Source organism: Opisthorchis viverrini, assembly GCF_000715545.1.
Source record: "Opisthorchis viverrini unplaced genomic scaffold opera_v5_395, whole genome shotgun sequence".
NCBI lineage: Eukaryota > Metazoa > Platyhelminthes > Trematoda > Opisthorchiida > Opisthorchiidae > Opisthorchis > Opisthorchis viverrini.
Window position 1 is genome coordinate 64,200 of NW_008752054.1, and position 18,623 is coordinate 82,822.

The 18,623-nt window shown below is 44.5% G+C and overlaps 2 protein-coding genes across 2 annotated transcripts in view; both read right to left on the reverse strand.

The window, feature by feature from the left end:
• The window catches only part of T265_10686 (hypothetical protein), a gene marked incomplete at both ends in the record, with an annotated part of 9,675 nt that extends 5,897 nt beyond the window's left edge, over positions 1–3,778 (reverse strand). Inside the window, 2 exons of the mRNA XM_009177141.1 lie at positions 2,778–3,022; positions 3,487–3,778. Coding sequence (XP_009175405.1) covers positions 2,778–3,022; positions 3,487–3,613 — 372 coding nt within the window. The remainder of the gene's footprint in view (positions 1–2,777; positions 3,023–3,486) is intronic.
• Positions 3,779–13,897: 10,119 nt separating this feature from the next.
• T265_10687 (hypothetical protein) lies at positions 13,898–15,879 on the reverse strand (the record flags this gene model as incomplete). The annotated part of the gene is made up of 2 exons (XM_009177142.1): positions 13,898–13,945; positions 14,239–15,879. One exon carries the CDS (start codon positions 15,877–15,879, stop codon positions 14,239–14,241), a length of 1,641 nt encoding a protein of 546 aa, XP_009175406.1.
• Between the last annotated feature and the right edge of the window lie 2,744 nt (positions 15,880–18,623).

The window sequence follows — 18,623 nt, forward strand, 5'->3', positions numbered from 1 at the left end:
TCAATACTACTGTCCATCAAATAACTTTTGTTCTACAATGAGTGCAGAAGTGGAGGTTGAGACTCTGTTGCTGCACCGGAGTTTAGGCGTCAAAATGCACCATGTCGGTTACGTTCTGAGTTTACTGTTGATGTTTCTTCTTGATTTATATTACGCGATTGTTAAAACGCGTAGAAAGCGCAAACTCGCAACGGTCAAACCAGTTTGTCCATCCGGTTCATTTGGGAGCACATTTCGACTCTGTCGACCATAAAAAAATCATTCAGCTGTGACACCCTTCCGGTACCTAGCTGCCATGCCACCCGAAATAAGCACGAGGGCTGGGATACTGTCAGGTTGCCCAAGCCTAGTCGAGAGGTAGAGATCAGGTTCGAACCACGGAGGTCATTAAATTCGCGCTCTAACCACTTGATCCATCTCGCCCATCAGCTCGCGATGATATGGAACTCCATTGTTTTTCTCACTTGTTTCAAAAATATTGATTGTCTGAGGCTGTGTATTGACTGCGTTTTCCAACTCGATATTCTGTCCACAATGCGTGCTGGGAAGGCTTAGCAACTCCACTAGCAAAAAATTATACGGAACCCCATTGTTTTTCTCGCTTGTTTCAGAAATATTGATTGCCTGAGGCTGTGTTGACTGCGTTTTCCAACTCGATATTCCACAATGCCTGCACCACTCACAGGTTCGGTCCACAAATCATTCGGCATAGTCCAAACCTATCAGGGCACTGGAGTTGCCATGTCAAGTTCATCAGTCCAGGGTTGGGAAGGCTTAGCAACTCCACTAGCAAAAAATAGAGTCAGGCGGTGCCGTAGCCTGGGCCAAAGTGAAGGGCGTTAGAACGACCACAACAGCGAACGCAGCTAGGATAAATGAGTTGGCAGGTAATTCGGAGCCAAAACGATAGCGACCAACACTCATGGGGCGCCCGTTGGATGATCATGACTTCGCTACCCTACCTCGTGTACCTGACAGTTCATGGCTCGAAAAAGCACTCGGCTCAGAGGCTGGTCCCACGTCATTGATGCAGTTTAGTTGTTGAGCCAGTTTCATGGTCTCGGTTTCTGGCATAGAAACTGCTGATGAACGGTTTCTAGAAGAATTCAGTCAGCCTAGAAGAGTCCTGTTCTCAGTGGGCGGATACTCAAGTTGAAAAGATACAGGCATCAAATAAAAAACTGACAGTGGTGTTCCAGTGTTAGTTCGTAATTGATGTAGTGTGGCTGAATACTATCAGAGGAAAAGCCCGTTCCGCATGGAGTTTCGTAGGATCCTATAAATCAGATAGCCCTAACATTACTCAGCACTAGCATGAAGTCACACATTCGGTTTTGTACACACAAGTGCGTCTTGCAAGGAGACAGGATACCACAACTGTAGATTACCCACAAGAGGTTCATAGGCCACTCCAGAGTACATTTTGCCCTTGACTGGGCGAGCTAAACCAAGTGTATATTCAAGTAGTAGGAAGATGTCATACCGTGCGAAAAGCAGCGCCAGATCGCTGGATGAAAGATCGGACGGCCAATACAAGGTACATGGAAAGGACAGCGGGAGTCGTTTTGCTACGAATTACGCTTGCGTTGGGTCAGTGGTTGGTTTGTAGTCTTCGGCCTGTCGAGCGTTTCGGTTGGTAGTTTGTTGATAGATTAGGCTAGGAAAACCGGAAAGCCGTTTAGAAATAGTTGGAATCAAGGACGTATTGTTCAGAAAATTAACTAAGATACAGATTGTGTCTACTCGAGTTCATCCAGCCATTCAGTGCGAGGTCGTTTTTCTGACTGAATCCAAGGTGACCGAATGCGGACATCAGGAATAGATCGAAAAACGACAACTTTGTCGATAAGAGGCTACTACGAGGAAAATATCATTTCCGCCTCTTCTAGAACATGAATACCCTTCAGGAGTAATCTCTCTGATCGAGTGGTCGAAAATTTTAAGGACAATGTGGAATTATGAAGGAATATATGCTGACGAATTGTTCAATGTTTTTTTGACCGGAGTTGCCCCCTCATCAGTGAAACTCCAACCGGATTTCCCTAATATGCATCCGTTGCTTCACAGTAAAAATTTTATTGACTGGACGTACTGGATAACTCCACTTCACATTATTCGTGGATTTGCTTGTTTCTAAGGCAAATCAATCAGAACTTTCAGTGACCCTAGAAATCAACTGAGAACGAACAATGTCACAGTCGACGAAGCCACAAAAGCTCACTGTAGAAAGCAGTGGCGTCTGCTTCCAGCATAGGTTTATTTAGTTTCAAGACAAAATCTTCAATACCGTAGTTCCTTTAGCACAAGCTTCACAATGACAAACCGGAGGTTCTCCAAAGGTCACTTAATTGTCACCCGTCTTCACTAGAATTCGGTGCACTAAGCGTACCCACATCAATAAGCTATGATAAGCAACTATCACATGATTAATAGCACCCAAGTTGTGTTATTCAAACGGACAAGGGCGTGCAAACTGAATTCCAACTTGACGTTGGAAGTCAAGTTCATCTGCGGAATTGGGCAGCAGAATCGGAAATAGTCAATCATGTGCACGATCCGAAAGCTAATGACTACTCACAGAGAGCCGCAACTCGGTGGATAATTAAGGACAACTGGTCTTCCTGCACGAGGTCAATGTGAATTCGTTCCATTGTTGCGACACCTGAGATAAACGCAGAGCGATGGGGACCGAACTACGAAAAGAAGCAATGAATTTCCAAACTGTTAGCTTCCACAAAATCAATGACAGAGCATGGTATGATTGGGAATAAGCTCACCTGACCCGGGCAGTCAAATATCAGGTAGCATTTCGGATCCTTCTGTTTCAATTTGATTAGGCGGTCTGCCAACCAATCCCGGTTTGTGTATAGGTATTCCATGCAGTAGATAAGACCTCCATTTGGGCCCAAGCTTAGATAATCCATGACTTCCTCCAGACGAATGAGGTCGGAAAGATCAACGGAACAGGAGTAGGGCAACGTATCATTCGCTGGATCCAGATTCACGACATGCACTTTGCGTTCTGTTTGGATAGTTAGAAAAACCAAACGTGGGCGAGGTTGTGCACGACTGAAGTCAGTTGTTTCATAGATCCTAACGGTTGGCAGTAAAAACATGTAAAGACGCGTCTAGCGTCCAAAGATATCATTAGGCAAGTGCCTAGTGTGAAGGCAACGCATCATCGGTTGAAGAACAAAGAACAGGTGAACAGAACAATAAGCAGTCAGTTTGTGCGAAAAGCTTTCCAAGCTTACGGTCGTCAGCCTACGCCAGACGATGAACGTTTGGCCTAGTTTTCAGACATAACGTGCTATTCTGTTCAGACATAGGAATCAGCATGGTTTTCGTAGGTTTTCTGCGTGGTACCAGCTGTCTGTTATGTTCTACGGCTGCCTCAATAATCAATTACATAGATTGATGCCTCATCTAGAATCGAGGAGAAGTGTTAAAGTCGGGAAGAGAACAAACTATGAAACGTCTACTTACCTAGATTGGTAAGGAAATCCGCCATAGCAGCACAGTAGGTAGTCTTACCACTTCCAGGAGGACCAATCACAAGCTGGCCAAAAAGACCCAGACCACCGCGTGAAATTGAACTGGTGTCAAATGCCATCCAGTAAAAAAAAACGCGTCTTGATTGGGTTCCGGAAATAATTCTTCAAAGGAGCTGAAGCAAAAAAGAACGGAATGGCTGAACGACTGCGTACGTTGTTGTCCCAAAGAGAAGATGCTTCATGAAGAACGTGCAAGTAGGGATGGAAAAAGGATCGCCGAGTGTCACAGCGTATGTCTACAATGGAAACACAGCGCTGGCCGAAAGTTGAGACTAGCAGAGTATCTAGTTTGTTCAATGCAGTAGAACAAAGCGAAACTACGAGGTGTGAAAAGCATATTACACTGAAATCTGTTGCTAGATGTCCTCATTGACCGATTCCAATCTGTTAAGCTGGTGGTTTAATCCGAATGTCTCTTGGAACGCCACTATCCGCCAAAAGTACCATCAAAGGTAGTTTCAAGGAGGGTAACTACATAAGAATTCCGGCATTTTTGCCAATCCTTTGTTAAAACTGGAGCTTTTATGGATCAGGTGCTGCGTGGTATGCAGACCAAAAATTCATGGGGTGGATTAACTACCCCTCTGGTCGTTTACGGTGCAGAGTCAATGACATGATGCCCAAATTAGCTAGCGATATGCAATCATTGTTCACGTTTGTTTAGCCTTCTAGTCCTCAGACAACATGATCGAGGGTATATGAAGCTTATTATCGAGGTAGGCTGGGAGTTTCTCCGACTATCTGGAACTAAATGTCATCCCTCTATCTAAAGGATGCTCTCGGTTTGAACATCAGATCAAACTCGAGTAGATATTATCGGAACTGAAGAGCACCTGAAGACTTATTTACTCAACTCAACGTAACCATCAAATACTACTCTACTGAATGCGAGTAGACCTAACTTCTATGACGACCCATCCATGTAGTATCCCAGCACAATACGTTTTGAGAGTATAAAGTCAATTAATTGCATGTTCAGTGAGCAGTGTAAGCGATCGACGGATGGGAAAGAATGAAATGTGCAGAAGCCAAGAGCGGACTATGCGCGCAAATTTACCCAGTAATGTTTTGTCTGAGCAAGCGTTTTCGAAAGGTAGTCTGAATGTAAGAGGGACAATATTTGAAGTACGTCACCACTTCTTACTCAACACCACGCTGACGATGTCACCTCGATTGGTGCCACGCTCGGTGAAAAGACGAACAGACAAATAAATCATCACTAATGGGTGTTATGCACATGCGAAACACCTTCAAGAGTTATTTAAGCGATTCTTTGATACATACAAAGGATTAGGTTGAGTTAAGCCCCACATAGAGCGTCCCCCTGAGCAGCACCACAATTTACCACAACTTGTGCACTTAAGAACTTTCTCTCCTTTCCCCGAAGTACGAGATCTCCCATAAACCCGATATCCGGTGTACTAGATCGTTAACAGCTAAACAGCACGAAATTAGCTTAAAATGTCTCACACTGTTTGATCTTATGGTACAGCTACAGTACTCCCTACATAGAAAAAACCGCCCTGTAAAGATTACCTGCCATACGACCATATGGCTCTGCCCGTATTTACATATGTTGGACTAAGCTTTCTTCCATGTTACGAACAACTCTCTAATACGACGGAAACCACCATGCATTTCCCTGAACGTACCATGAAGGGAGTACAGTGGTCTAACGGCTTGTCGAAGAAATGGTGAACATAGGCTGCTTCGCAGAAGTAACTGTTTCGGTCCAAGAAACTCTCTCGTCGCACGAAATGTGGAATGGAGAGTCAAATAGAAACAACCGATGAAGATAACCTACCGTGACAAAAATAACTCGTTACGCTGACACAGGTATCTTCTGTGAGACAGATAATTCCAGAGCATAAGCGAGGCGAACCAAACAACTCTACTTTCTAAAAAAAAATACTCCTAATGTTGATTCCATCACCGGCAACTGTACGATAACAGACAAAGCGATACAGTGTTGTTCAAAAACTTAGATCCTTTCAAAGACCACCACCTCTAACCCGGCCAAATCAGATTCTACGTTTACGACGTCATATTGTGAGGGCGAGTACCTTGCCATATACTGATTTCTAGCACTGCTTTAGCCGTCCCTAAGTTTTCTCTACGGATGCAAAACACCCTGTCTGTGCTGTGGACGTTGTTAGACCTTGGTTACTCATACACTAAAAATCACAATTCGGATTACGGAAGCATCGTATCTCGGATGTACTTTTGACGCTACGTCATGAGTAAGTACGCGAGGAGGAATAAGTTAGTCGTAAGAGGGACAGCAATTGGACAGAAAGGGATACATTTTACAACCGACCAACCATTCTAACAGTGATTTTTTCATTATTAACAATTATTAGCCAGCCTTTCAATTCAGAGCTACTTGAAATAACATTGTGGGTGTCAATACGTGACTGATCCCTTGAAACACTGGTCACGTACTATCAAGTGTTGGTTCCCGAACTCATGGTTGAGAAATGCTCCGTGAAGGTTGTCATTGCTTTCTCTGCTTAAATTACTTTTCTATAAAAACGATAAACAATAAAAAATCACCTGAAGCCAGAGTCCCCAACAATTTCGGCCAAAAATTGGGCTGAGATACGAAACGGTTAGCAAATCAACTAGAAAATTGGGCTCACGTGACCACTGAAGGGTGATCAAACAATCGATTTGAATGCACCCCGAAGAGGCATTAGATACTGTCAAACGTTCATTCGAATCCAAAAACTCGTTCAAAAGCGAATACTGCAATAATATTTAAATGACACCAAGGGTTACATTGTTGCAATATTTAAATGACACCAAGGGTTACATTGTAACATACCAAGTTACTCAGCTTACTGTTGGTTCGCTATACTGGGAAGCGTTGATTTACTGAATCTGAATGACCGACTTAGAATCAATATACCTGAATCGTAGGAGTACGCGATGAAGAAAATTCCTCAGTACTAAGAAAAACTAGTGAAGAGACCTGATAATTAGTATCGGTGAGACTTCACAAAAGTTAGGATAGGACAGACATCGCCGCAACCGACTCCTCTTGAGTATACAAGAGGTTGCTCCAGATCTTCATTAAGAAGTCAGTATCAGCGGAACGAGGAATGTTCGGACCCGTAGCTTTTGCAGGTACGTCTTTAGATTAAATTTTAAGAAGGCCCCGCAGAAAACAGAAGGTAGTCAAAGACTTCCCTCTACTCCCCACACACACGTCGGCCCCAAACTCCGATAAAACATGCCAGACATAGGCTGAAGGCTCAAATTCTGCTGAGAAATGTCTAAAAGACTATGTCTATGGCGTTTTCTGGAAATTCTCATCTGTAAATACCTCCGCACATCTGCACACTCAACAAGACTCGGGGGAACACGAAGGCGTACTGAACAGATAGCAGTTGAAGCCGCCTACTGAAATAATTAATCAGTAGCGCGAGAGAATCATGAAGGTTACAGTGCAGTGTGTGGTGGACCGAATTACACGATTTCAGATTCACGGTCGGACTGGAAGGTCACCGTCTGTGTTCACAAAAAACCGGAGCACACAACACAAACAGCCAAATTAGTGCGCCTTTGAAGGATTCAAAGGCCGGCAGATAGCCCGGTTACAAAGCATTTCAACGTATGCATTGGAACGTGGCGTTACACCCATATTGTTACGAGCCCATGAACACGGTCGCCTAACTGCGTCCGGCGAGTTGTGGGAAGAATGCTGGAATGCGGAGGAGAAATAGCGCGCATCATATGCGTAGTGTGACACCTGCGTGCCAGTTTGTGATACACAACAAGTGTCCGATGGTGGGACGAACACAGGTGACACGATCGATGCGTCTCAATGGGACAGAACATAGCTGACACTGTTTTGGCTGTAGCTGGGGCTGGTATCAATGGAGGCGAAAAAACGCTTGCGACAGCGTTGAGCGACCAAGGTTGGTTGGCTCTATCTGGTAGTTGGCAACGGGGAGCAGACAATGACGCTGCATACTTAGTGTAGTTATGACAACGATGAGGCCACGTATTGGTTCAAGACGGTCGTCGATGACGTGAAGCCAGCAACGAAACAACGCGCATCTGAACTCCTGACGAAATACCGAGGTGCTGGTATGGTGGACAGGATATACAAGATTTTCTTATATCTAAGGTTTTTGTGAGTAAAACTAAGCAGGTAGAAAGGCTGCAGACGTATCAAACATCAGTATGGATAATGGACTGTTTATCAAGAAGGGAATGAACACTGTTCACTCGGTAGGACGAATTCGCTACCAACACGCGATGCCCTGACAGAAATCCAAAGACTACTTAGCATCAATTTAAGGCATTCTGTACAACGGGTTAGATTTGATCGCTCAACTTCATACCTCATTAAGAGACGCAGCGAGATACCGAGATGTCTTCAGAGCGATTATTTCCTAGGCACCATGAAGTTTTTAAATCGGTGTATAACGCGTAAAAAGAATTCGCTTTCATTAAGCCTTGATAACATGTATACTGGACCTTCTACTTCCCTAATGATAACTGCTTGTGTGGACACAGACCAGTGATACAGATTTCACATAATGCATGTATCTTTTATTGCTGATTCCTGCCAATTATTCACTACAAACACCTTCGGCCTTGACAGAACCACACCAGCCCACAAGACATACGGTACGCGGTATTCTTCCGAAATCTGGCGAGTGTGGGAGACTTGGTGCATGGGGGAATGCTCCTTGAAAGTTAACAAGTGAGGTTTGACAGTTAAAACAGAGAACAGTCGGGAAGAGTGGTGATGTTAGTGTGTAATAAGTGATAAGGTATGTTTTGCATATTGCGTGGATCCATTTTGCTGCATCACAGCATGAGATATGTTATCCAAATTTCTATTCAGGTTATCCCACGTTACAGAATTCTACAGCTGGTGCTAGAGTTGCCCTCAAGCGAGGACTCATGTGAGTAAGGATCGGTCTAACTCAGAGTGCTGGATTGTGCTTACATACAGTCGCTGGACATTACAAGTTAAGAAGCACTAGGGGTCGCGGGGAATTTTACATACCTCGGTAGTTGCATTAGCTCATACAGAAGTGTCTGGTGAATTCAGTGCACGAATCTCAAAAGCCAGAATCACGTTTGCTAATCTGCGTCACTTGTGTCGTCAAAACGGTATATGTCTAGGTCTCAGGGGTCGCATGTACGAGACTACGATATGGGCTGTATTGATTTATGACTGCGAGACTTGGCCCCTAAGGGCAGTTGTGAAGCATTTTCAGGTTCTTGGCCGCCAACGCCTTATAGACATTTTTGGTGTCGGATTCGTAACCAGTTAATTAGAGAACTGGTATCTGGTATCGCAATAAGTACTTCAATCGCTGAAAACATTCGGCAACGTCAACTGCAGTGGCTGAGGCATGCTATGCACACCTAAAAACAGTCCATCGAGACGAGTGTTGTTCAGCGTGTCTTTTTCAGAATGGCACGAGATGAGAGGTGGACAACATGCGGCTTGGAAGAAGTGTGTAAGAGACTACGAAGAGTTTGGGTGTTGTTGGTGCGGACCACTTTCCATGATGACCGTTCCCCTGGCCACCCTTGCGCTTGGTTAGAAACAGTGCAAGAAATGACGGCCGATCGTAGTCAGTTTCCTTCCGGACTATGTGAGTGAGCGCTTGGAGGTGTAGGCGGCTCAGCATGTTTGTAACAGGCTAGCACCATACCCCGCCCTTGCCAACCTTTTTATCTTCTTTTCAGTTTCGGGCTTAGAATATGATAAAATGAGCCTTGTGGTTGTACCATAGAAAAGCATTTATCAACACTGATGTTGCTGCGATGATGGTTGCGCTTTTAAAGAACGAATCACATCTTTAGCTGTTTGGAATTGGATGGACTGGACGTGGCACAATAGGAGCCGACACATCTAGTGTACGAAAGGCACCTCTCACTAGATCCATGACTGGCGTCTTTTCTGGACTGTCCTAAGAGGATGTCTTGCTATTACCTTCATTCGACGGTACCAAATAAATTAGTTGCGGCACACAGACTGACGGAAGAGGCGAGATGGCCCAAGTGGTTAGGGCGCGAATTCACTGCCCGGAAGGTCCGTGGTTCGAATCCGACCTCAGCCACTCGACTTCCCCTGTCTAGGCTTGGGCAACCTGGTAGTATCCCAGCCCTCGTGCTTCCTTCGAGTGGCATGGCAGCTAGGCACCGGAAGGGTACTACAGTTGAACGCACGCCCACATTACGAGGAACCTGTTCACGCGCTTCGGTTTTTACCTAGTTTATAATTCCGCTCATCGTACAGAACTAAGAAAACGCTACATGAGTTTTTCGACTTGGAGCAAACCAATCGATTACTAAGGGAATGAATTGCACTTTTTAATTAGGACAATTGGATTTTGAACTTCCTGTTTAGGTACACTCTCAAGACCACTAACGCTTCTGAAGAGCGATATACTAACACGCATCCCACAGGGTGGTTTGAGGAGTTTGCTCTGGATCAGAGAGAGAAAATGAGTGTCCGAAGCGAGTTGTATAGAACATATGGCTGGACCACTTCTTATGGAAGAACATACGTGTCTACCGCGATATTGCTCCGTAACATAACGATATCTTCAACGTTGAGGCGACCTACTTCGAACAAGTGAGTAGAAAAAAGATCAATGGAGTTCAAAGCGAAAAAGGGCCACAGTTTGCCACCAAATCCTTGGCAACTTTTCGGAAGAATGTGCCTGTCCCCATAAAAGAGTATGAAATAGTGAGATGATCAAGCAAATTTGACCAAAGGCTAAAACACATCTTATTGGTGCAGGTCATTTAGCTGACTCGGGACGCGCTAACCAGATTGTACTCGGGCCAGCGGAATGAGGCTGTTGAGATTTTCTTCATTGATGACCGGTTTTACAAAACTGCTATGCGGGTACAAGAACGGCCAAAACGGCTACCCAATCTACTACGCGGTCGCCCTATGTCCTCTCAAAGATAATCTAAATCTTCATTCTGAGCTCAAGCACCTTTTCCTAGGTTATCAGATTCATATTTCTCGAATTGTGGGTCCGATTCTCAAAACGGAAAGCAAATTCTTGCTATTACGTGGCATCGTCACTGTATACCTTTGAGATTCGTCCAGAAGCAGGTCCCCAGTCTCTGAATATGCCAACTACTCCCAAAAAGGCGTACAAATTCATGTCTTTCAAAAGATGAGCAAGAGCAGAAGCGGATGTACCAGTGAGAACTGTAATTATTACATGGCTGCGGTCACACAATTGCGAATACATACATCGTTTACGAAAAAAGGCAAAAAAAAACTACTCAGCAAACGGGTTGGCATGAATCGTCACGTCTTGAATGTGGATATCAGTTAGTGGTCGGTAGGTTTTTTCCTCCACAGGGGCACGCTCCAGTTCATCCAGGACATTCCACCCATCGATAACTCTGAATATGAAATTCGGAGAATGACGAAATTGTAGGCATGCACATACACAGGTGAGCACGGCAGGTCGTAAACATTTCATGAACGAGCGAACTTGAGAAGGATCGACCATCTCCCAGTGAATTATAGTTTGGAGCAAATAAAGCGCATTCCGACCTTGTTGATGAATTTTCACAAAGATAAAAATACTCCGAAGTGTTCCATACAATTTAGCCCCCCTCCCCACCACCAACACGGAAAAGCGGAAACCCCAAAGAAGTGAACTAAATGGCCCGGTCCAATGTGAGAGATAAAACATCCTAAAGATTTGGACTTTCATCTCCCGGGAGACTGGCTGTTCTGCGTATACTTTGCAAACGAGGAGTATCCTTACTGCCATGTATTTCCACATTCTGACAGTGACGATCTATCCAGAAAAATATCTTCCCACAACCAACTGGGTTCGCCATGGTCACCTCCTCTTTCCACTGGCACCATCATGAAATGTACACTCCGATCTGAGCCAATCCGAGTGTCGAAACCACATCTGGGAAAAGACTAGTAGACTTACTTCGACAAATACACTCATTTGCAAAACGATTTGGTTTTCACGGGAGACTCGAATGAATCTCTCGTTTATGGCATTCTTCAACTGCATGTGCTGCACAAATGCGCCTGATATTTCAGTTGGTAAGATCCAGCCGAGTAAATGACTGGATGAGCTATCCATCTATTGCTCTAGTTGTGCAGTGTATCATGTTGATCGTCTTGTTGTTAGGCTTGGTATCTGCTCTGTGCAGTGTAGCACGCTATTTTGCAGTAGTACCACTACGAAGCTGTCCCAGTGATTGGGCAGAAGTGAGCCATGTTGTGGTCACATGTTGAGCGTGATCGGCCGTATTAACAATGTTGGACCAAATAAATAATAAACAGTCATTCAGCTGTAGCGCCCTTTCGGTACCTAGCTGCTCGAAAAACAGCAACGTTCGAGGATTGTTTCTCAAATAAATAAAAACAGTCATTCAGCTGTAGCGCCCTTTCGGTACCTAGCTGCTCGAAAAACAGCAACGTTCGAGGATTGTTTCTTCTATTCGAGTGAGTGGAGTCGGTTCTCTGCGTTAAGAGCAAGTTATTCTTGTACCAGTGTCGCAGTTGTTGGCATTGAGGGAGATTGAAATTTTATCTGCATGGTTATGCTCACTGTCCCATCCACGAAAGAGTAATGCACAAAAAGTAGAAGGACCGAATGTGAGGAGATTGACTCGCAGGTGAGTATTACGCCAACCTTGTTATTGCATTTTCGCGCTGCCATACCCAGTTAAATGGACTAAGCTCCTACAGGGTGCCGAAATGGTGTTCGAATATTCTTTTTCTACCTAACACCACTTGCTCTGATTCCGTTTGAACGTGTTGCCGAAGACTATTTGGCCTTAAAAAGCATCATAGCTGCTATAAAGGAAACTGTTCACAAGGCTGCTGAAAACTCTTCGACAGCCCTGGACCGGTTTCGCTCTTCTCGGGGCTCATCAAGTAGACGCAGTCCCCGAGTTTCCGTCAACCTCATGTTCTACTTGAACCCAAATTGGATTGATTTCGACAAATATACTCATTTGCAAATCGATTCGGTTTTCACGAGAGACTCAAGTAAATCTCTAGTTTATGATCTTCAACTGAATGTGCTGCACACAGTACGACATTCGGGATATCGCAGTATGCTTCCATAGAGGAAACTACTCACAGCTGCTAATTTCGGCGTCCTCTCGTCTCACTGCATCCAGCCACTCTGTGACGGCATCTTAATACACATTAAATTTACAGGGTGTGGAGGCGTCAAACGAAAACTAACCCTCTGCTAACCGTTGGTTTGAATAAGTCATTCAGTTGCGTAATACCTGATAAGTCGCAAAAAGAGGGAGATCGCGAGCGGCTATTCGTGGTACCTTGACCAACCTGTCCACAAGTTTCTTCTGTAATTGTGAACTGGCATCCAGCTCATCCAAAGATCTCCTCGTGACCATTATTTTGGTGTGTCCGTTTCCCCTTTAAGCATGCCTTACTTTTAAACATACTGGTCAACACATGCTATTATCGTGAAAGCTTGACTGGACTAGCTGAATTTAAACGCTGCATCCTTTCTGGGACATAATAAATCAAACCTAAGGAAACTTCAAGTAGTCATTTCAAGTCTGATAGTAAGATCACGATGGGGTTAAAGAGATCTTCGTTGACTTTGCTGTATAGCTGTATCCTGGGTTTCTTTCCCGCAACATCCTATCAGATAACCAGTGTTCAGTGTAACGGGACTACATTCATTGCAAGGGATACACTAATAACGGCAAATTAGTTTGGACGGAGTAAAGTGAGTAGTTGTGCTAGGCAAGCTTTATCAAGTTCAATAACTCGGCGATCAACTTAGCTCAGATTCGTCTGAAACCAAAAGCGAGCAAAATACATTAGAGCATTAATACACAAAACTGATTAAAAGAGGTTATCATTTTTTAAGATGAACTATTCGGTGTGGCTTTTGGGTGAAAAAAGCTTGGTCTATACGTGATGCCCGGATGAAAAAGTCACGAGTCACTGGTGCAAATGGTTTGAACGAGGTCGTTTCGATGAAAAACGAACCTGATTACCATGTGAAATTTGGGTCGAGAGCGATTCCGTATGACCAGGAAACCAAAGGTCTAGGGCAGCCAGTGTCACATCGGATCTACTACCAATATCAATAGTAATATCTGCCCTATGAGAAAATAGCAGAGAAAATTCCACTACACATAGCTTACTTTGCGAAAATGCTGTACTTCATATCAAGCATGGTTTGTTTGCTGTAGGTGATGAAAAACTGCGATCCATTTGAGTCGGGCCCATTGTTCGCCATTGACACTATTCCGCGTGCATTATGCTGTCGAGGAGAGCAGAGGTCAGTTTGTGAATCGGAAAAAACCCACCCGTAAGGATTCATGAAACTCATCCTTAAACTTTTTCTTCCAAATGCTTTGTCCATTCTTTCCGGTACCTGAATGATGACAGAGTTCGATTCACTTTGGGCGGGAATTTGTACACTCACCAGTCGGGTCACCAGTCTGTACTATAAAACCCTTGATATTACGATGGAAAATACAGCCTTTGTAATAATCTGAGGCACAAAGCGCCAAGAAGTTCTGTGGAACGCGGGCAAATTGGAAAAGAAGACCAGTTTATACAGCAAAAGATAGGAAATGTACAAAACGGCAGTGTAAAAAAACTACTAAGCCTACCAGTATGAAATATCTAGATGAGGGGTGGAAAAAAAGAGTGGGGGTGTCATATTCAGCATCTGATAGAATGGCAAGCAGATATGCTAGTATCAGAATCAGAGTCGGGTTTACGAAGGGCCAACAATCCCCAATCGGATCTTGTTGAATCAGGTAAAGGGCATCGGTTGTACTCAAGGGCTTGCGTCCATTGGTGACACAGTTCGACAAGATTGGACCAGTCGGTTTCATCCACACCATGTAGAATATTTTGATTAGGATGGATTGGATTTGGGCATAGAACGTAACCGGAATCACAAACTTTCGGCTCGTTTTCACTCGTCTCAACGTCATCCAGAAAACGAGGGAGTTTGAGACTTGCAGGAACACTCGATGTAGCCAGATCGCGAGGGATAGCACGGCCGGTGCAAAGATCCAAAACGACGTGAGAAGGGTGCAAAGTAGTGATGTAGGCGAAAAATTGTCGGAGCAGTGTGTCCACGGATGGGAGACTGATCAAGTCGGTTAACATCGGATTGGACGAAAGACCGTGAGAAGGATCAGAGGCAATGTGGTGGAGAAGCTTGAGCGGGGGTGCATAGCCATAAGCTTGCAAAAAGTGAACAAACAACATAGTTAATTTGAAATTGGTGAAACCCGGGCTGGGACCCTCGCGCGTCAGTTCTGTTCGTCTTGAAATGAATTTCAGCACGGCAATGCATTTGGCAAAGCCGGGAACACAACAGTTAACTGCTCGCAGTAGCTGAGTCAAGTGAATACCATCATGAAAGTGGATTTTTTTAGACTGTGAGGAAGTGTTTGATACACGAGAAATATCGATTCCCACACCAAGGAGATTGTATTTTTTCAAGTGGAGAATAGGGACTCGACCTCTGTACACTTTGGCACCTGTGAAGCCCAGAGGGTCTAGTCGTACCAAGAGATTTCGCAGCGCGGATAGAAACAGGTGTTTAGCTTGTGGGGGTGCGAGTAGAGCTGGTATGATTGAAACGCCGGTATTCGGAGGACCGTTGTGCTTGAGGCTTGTGCGGTCTATTATATCAACTAGTTCTGGGTTGACATCTGAACCAAGGCGAATTACAAGATCGAGGTCGGAAGTAGCCGAACCCAGGCCATCCACAACAGAACCAAAAACAGATACTTGTGTATCCAGGTGGATCTGTGAAAGTACGTCCTGGATACTGTCACACACGGTGAACCGAGATAGCAGTTCAGGATAGGTAAGACAGTTTGTGTTGAACAATATGGAAGCTTGGTCATCGATGGAATCACAAGATTGTAGGCGAGTTTTAAGTCCCCTTGTGTCGACAAGTGGTTTCTGTACATCTACATTTGGTGGATACAGGTTTGTTGCCAGCAGTGGTGGACGAGAAACCCGCCAGCATGAAGGGTCCGAGCACAGTCGAAACGTGTTAAGCTTCAAACGTCGAACTATAGAGTGTTCTTTTGCAGGGAAATTGTGGATTATCCGCGAAAACTCTGACAGGTTGTTCAGACATTGTTTCAGTTGCGCAGCAGACTCTACTTCCACAAGCAGAGTCCCCTTACGATCTTTGTTTGGCCAGTAAAAAACATTCACCGGACGACCACAATACTTCTCCATCGAATTTAAAATAGGAGATACACTTAGAGGAGCACAAGCCAACAAAATACTTCTTTTGGCAGCATTCACATAGGTAGCAAGTGAAAGATCCATAGAGAAGATTGTCGCAATCTTCTGTGCAGATGTCGCAAACGTGGTAGACCGAAATATCAGCTCACCTCTGAAGCTAATGGGGCCTGCATACAGAAAACTTCCAGCTTGAGATCACCCAAATCGGTATGTAAAGTAACCGCCTGGAAAAGAAAAGGGAAAAATGAGGACGCTTAAAGAGAAAACAATAGATTCATCATAAGGTTCGCAAACTTTGTTATGCTGCCTAGTAGCGGAAAACCGATTGAGTATCTAGTGTTGCATACCACTCCTTTATTGTGTTTATATGAGACAGTAATGACAACTATGACACTGATGATCTGTTGTGAGACAACTAAGCTCAAGAGATTCAAGCAAGAACAATGGTGGTCATTACCAACAGGTAACCTCCCAGAGAGCGCGCGACCATAACGAGCCTGCCTCAGTTAGCACATCCAAGAGAATCGGGCCACTGCGACAGACGAAGTTGCACAATCGGATTGCATGACAAGCAGAACGGTACACTGCTTGCTAGAGAGGCAAGAATTCCGTCACCAGAAAACACTGTTTACATCCTAACTGAGCAGTCCCCGTACAGGTTTATCAGTCATAAGGTCTTATCGTTTTGCGATAGGTTTATGCACCAGAAACAGCTTCTGCTCATACACACTACATTGGCCGTCACAATTACTTGTTTAAGCACGTACTACACAACCCGAAATGCGCAGCAACAGACTCAGATTCGAAAGTGATGTGCAGACGTGTAAGCACCGTTCGTTATGCCGAACAATGAATACGACCTAAATTGGGCAAAACTATAGTGTGCGGGTATAGCGAATGAGGGCTTAATTGTTTCAACAAAAATAGTTCATTATCGATAGTAGGTTGAATGAATAAATGTGTCCGTAAGACGATTATCCAGCTCCCCATTTTCGGAAAATTCGATAGTTACATACATTCAAACACGTTATTGGTGGAAGATCAGGATTCTACGACAGCAGGAACGAGTGAACCCGAAGGAAAGAAACTAGGGAGATGACCCTGAGAAGAAATTTCCCGACCGGCTTTGGTTGGGCATTAATCAGACTGGTCAAAACGCCTGCCAATGAAGAGGTAAACTCGGCCTAAGCTGCAGGAGGCGCCACTGGATAGTTAAACTGTGTTGCTAACAGCAACGATCAGAACATAAATTGCACAATTACGGATAACATCATACCGCACCGGTCGTCACGTGGTGCCACCAGCCGGGTTATGTTACTTGCTGCATATAGCATGGCAGGCAAAAAAAGAAAGCCTACAGAGTACACTCTTTCGGTGCCTAGCTGTCATGCCACCCGAAGGAAGCACGAGGGCTGGGATACTGCCAGGTCGCCCAAGCCTAGACAGGGGAAGTCGAGAGGCAGAAGTGGGGTTCGAACCACGGACCTTCCGGTCAGTAAATTCGCGCTCCAATCACTTTGTCCATCTCGCCCCTGTCGATACACGTTCTACCGAATAAATTGACTGAACAGCAGTACGTCATAAACTGGACTCAGTAACACCCTTAAGCATTATAGCACATCGGTTCAATTCAAAATATTACTACCTGGGATTCAAGTGCCTGGTATTCATTCGAGAGCCTACTCATATCTCTACTGGGAATCTGTTAGCGTACGCAGCACGCTTAGGGTGGGCTAGTTTGGTATGTTTTGGTGTTTCGAAGACGTTTGAAGGGCCTAACGCATGAAGATCTGGTTAGCAAACGGCCAAAGAAGTTGGTAAAGTGGATTGGTGACGTCCCAACAGACCGCCAGATTTTGATACGCCTTGATTGTGCTCTCTCGCGAGTCCGCAAGGTCACCCCGGTTGCAGTTCCACCAACACTTCCTTGTTTATTGACAATATCTTTTGTTTCTCACTGCACCCGATATTCCAGTCTCCACTGGTTCCAGCTCGGTATCTCAAACGCCCAACCGTTCGCTTGTTAGTCGACTCTTTTTGAACAGTCTCAAATGGACCGCCTCAATAAAACTCGGTTTCTTTCCGTCTCGTAAATTGCTCCCCTCCCGATTCATCTTGTGCAAGTCCAAAACCCACCCCACTATACAGTAATGGTGTTAAGCTTGAGAGGTCGCTCCTTCCACATAACCCTTACTTCTGGATGGTGCAAAAGGAAAAAATGCGTCCCACTGACTTCCCTCTGTTGACCAGTAATCTGAAAAATTCCCTTACCGCCATTTCATCTCACTATTTTATCGCTATTATCACAGCAAACGCTCTATTCAGCTCGTCTTTCCCGCTACACTCCCAAAAAGGTTAAGTCAACCGATGCGTTTACAACCGTCTAGCTACGTATCACCGAACAGAACTGTTACTTCCTCGTTGTCCACAAGTACTACTAGTTTTTGAAATTTTCCTTTATTTTCAGTTTTCCAAACCACCTTGAATTTTCAAGACTAGAGTTAACGTTCATCTGTCCAAACCTGTGGAGTTCTCTATCCGTGTGGTTTATTCATACGCTGTTTACTTTTACGCAATGGAGCATGTGTTCCTTGATGTTTCAAGATTTGATTTAATCAAAACTATCTGACTATGGGTCCTCCCTCCATCACCTTATCAGGTTACATGGGGGTCAAAGATACCAATTCTTTCTATCATGAACCGTTTATCTTGAGATCGCGGAGACCGAATTTTTCGAAATGAAAACTTATTTTTGTAACAGACATGTGAGTAATCCCTCAATATCTCACCATCCGACTCGTATATATATATATATATATATATATATA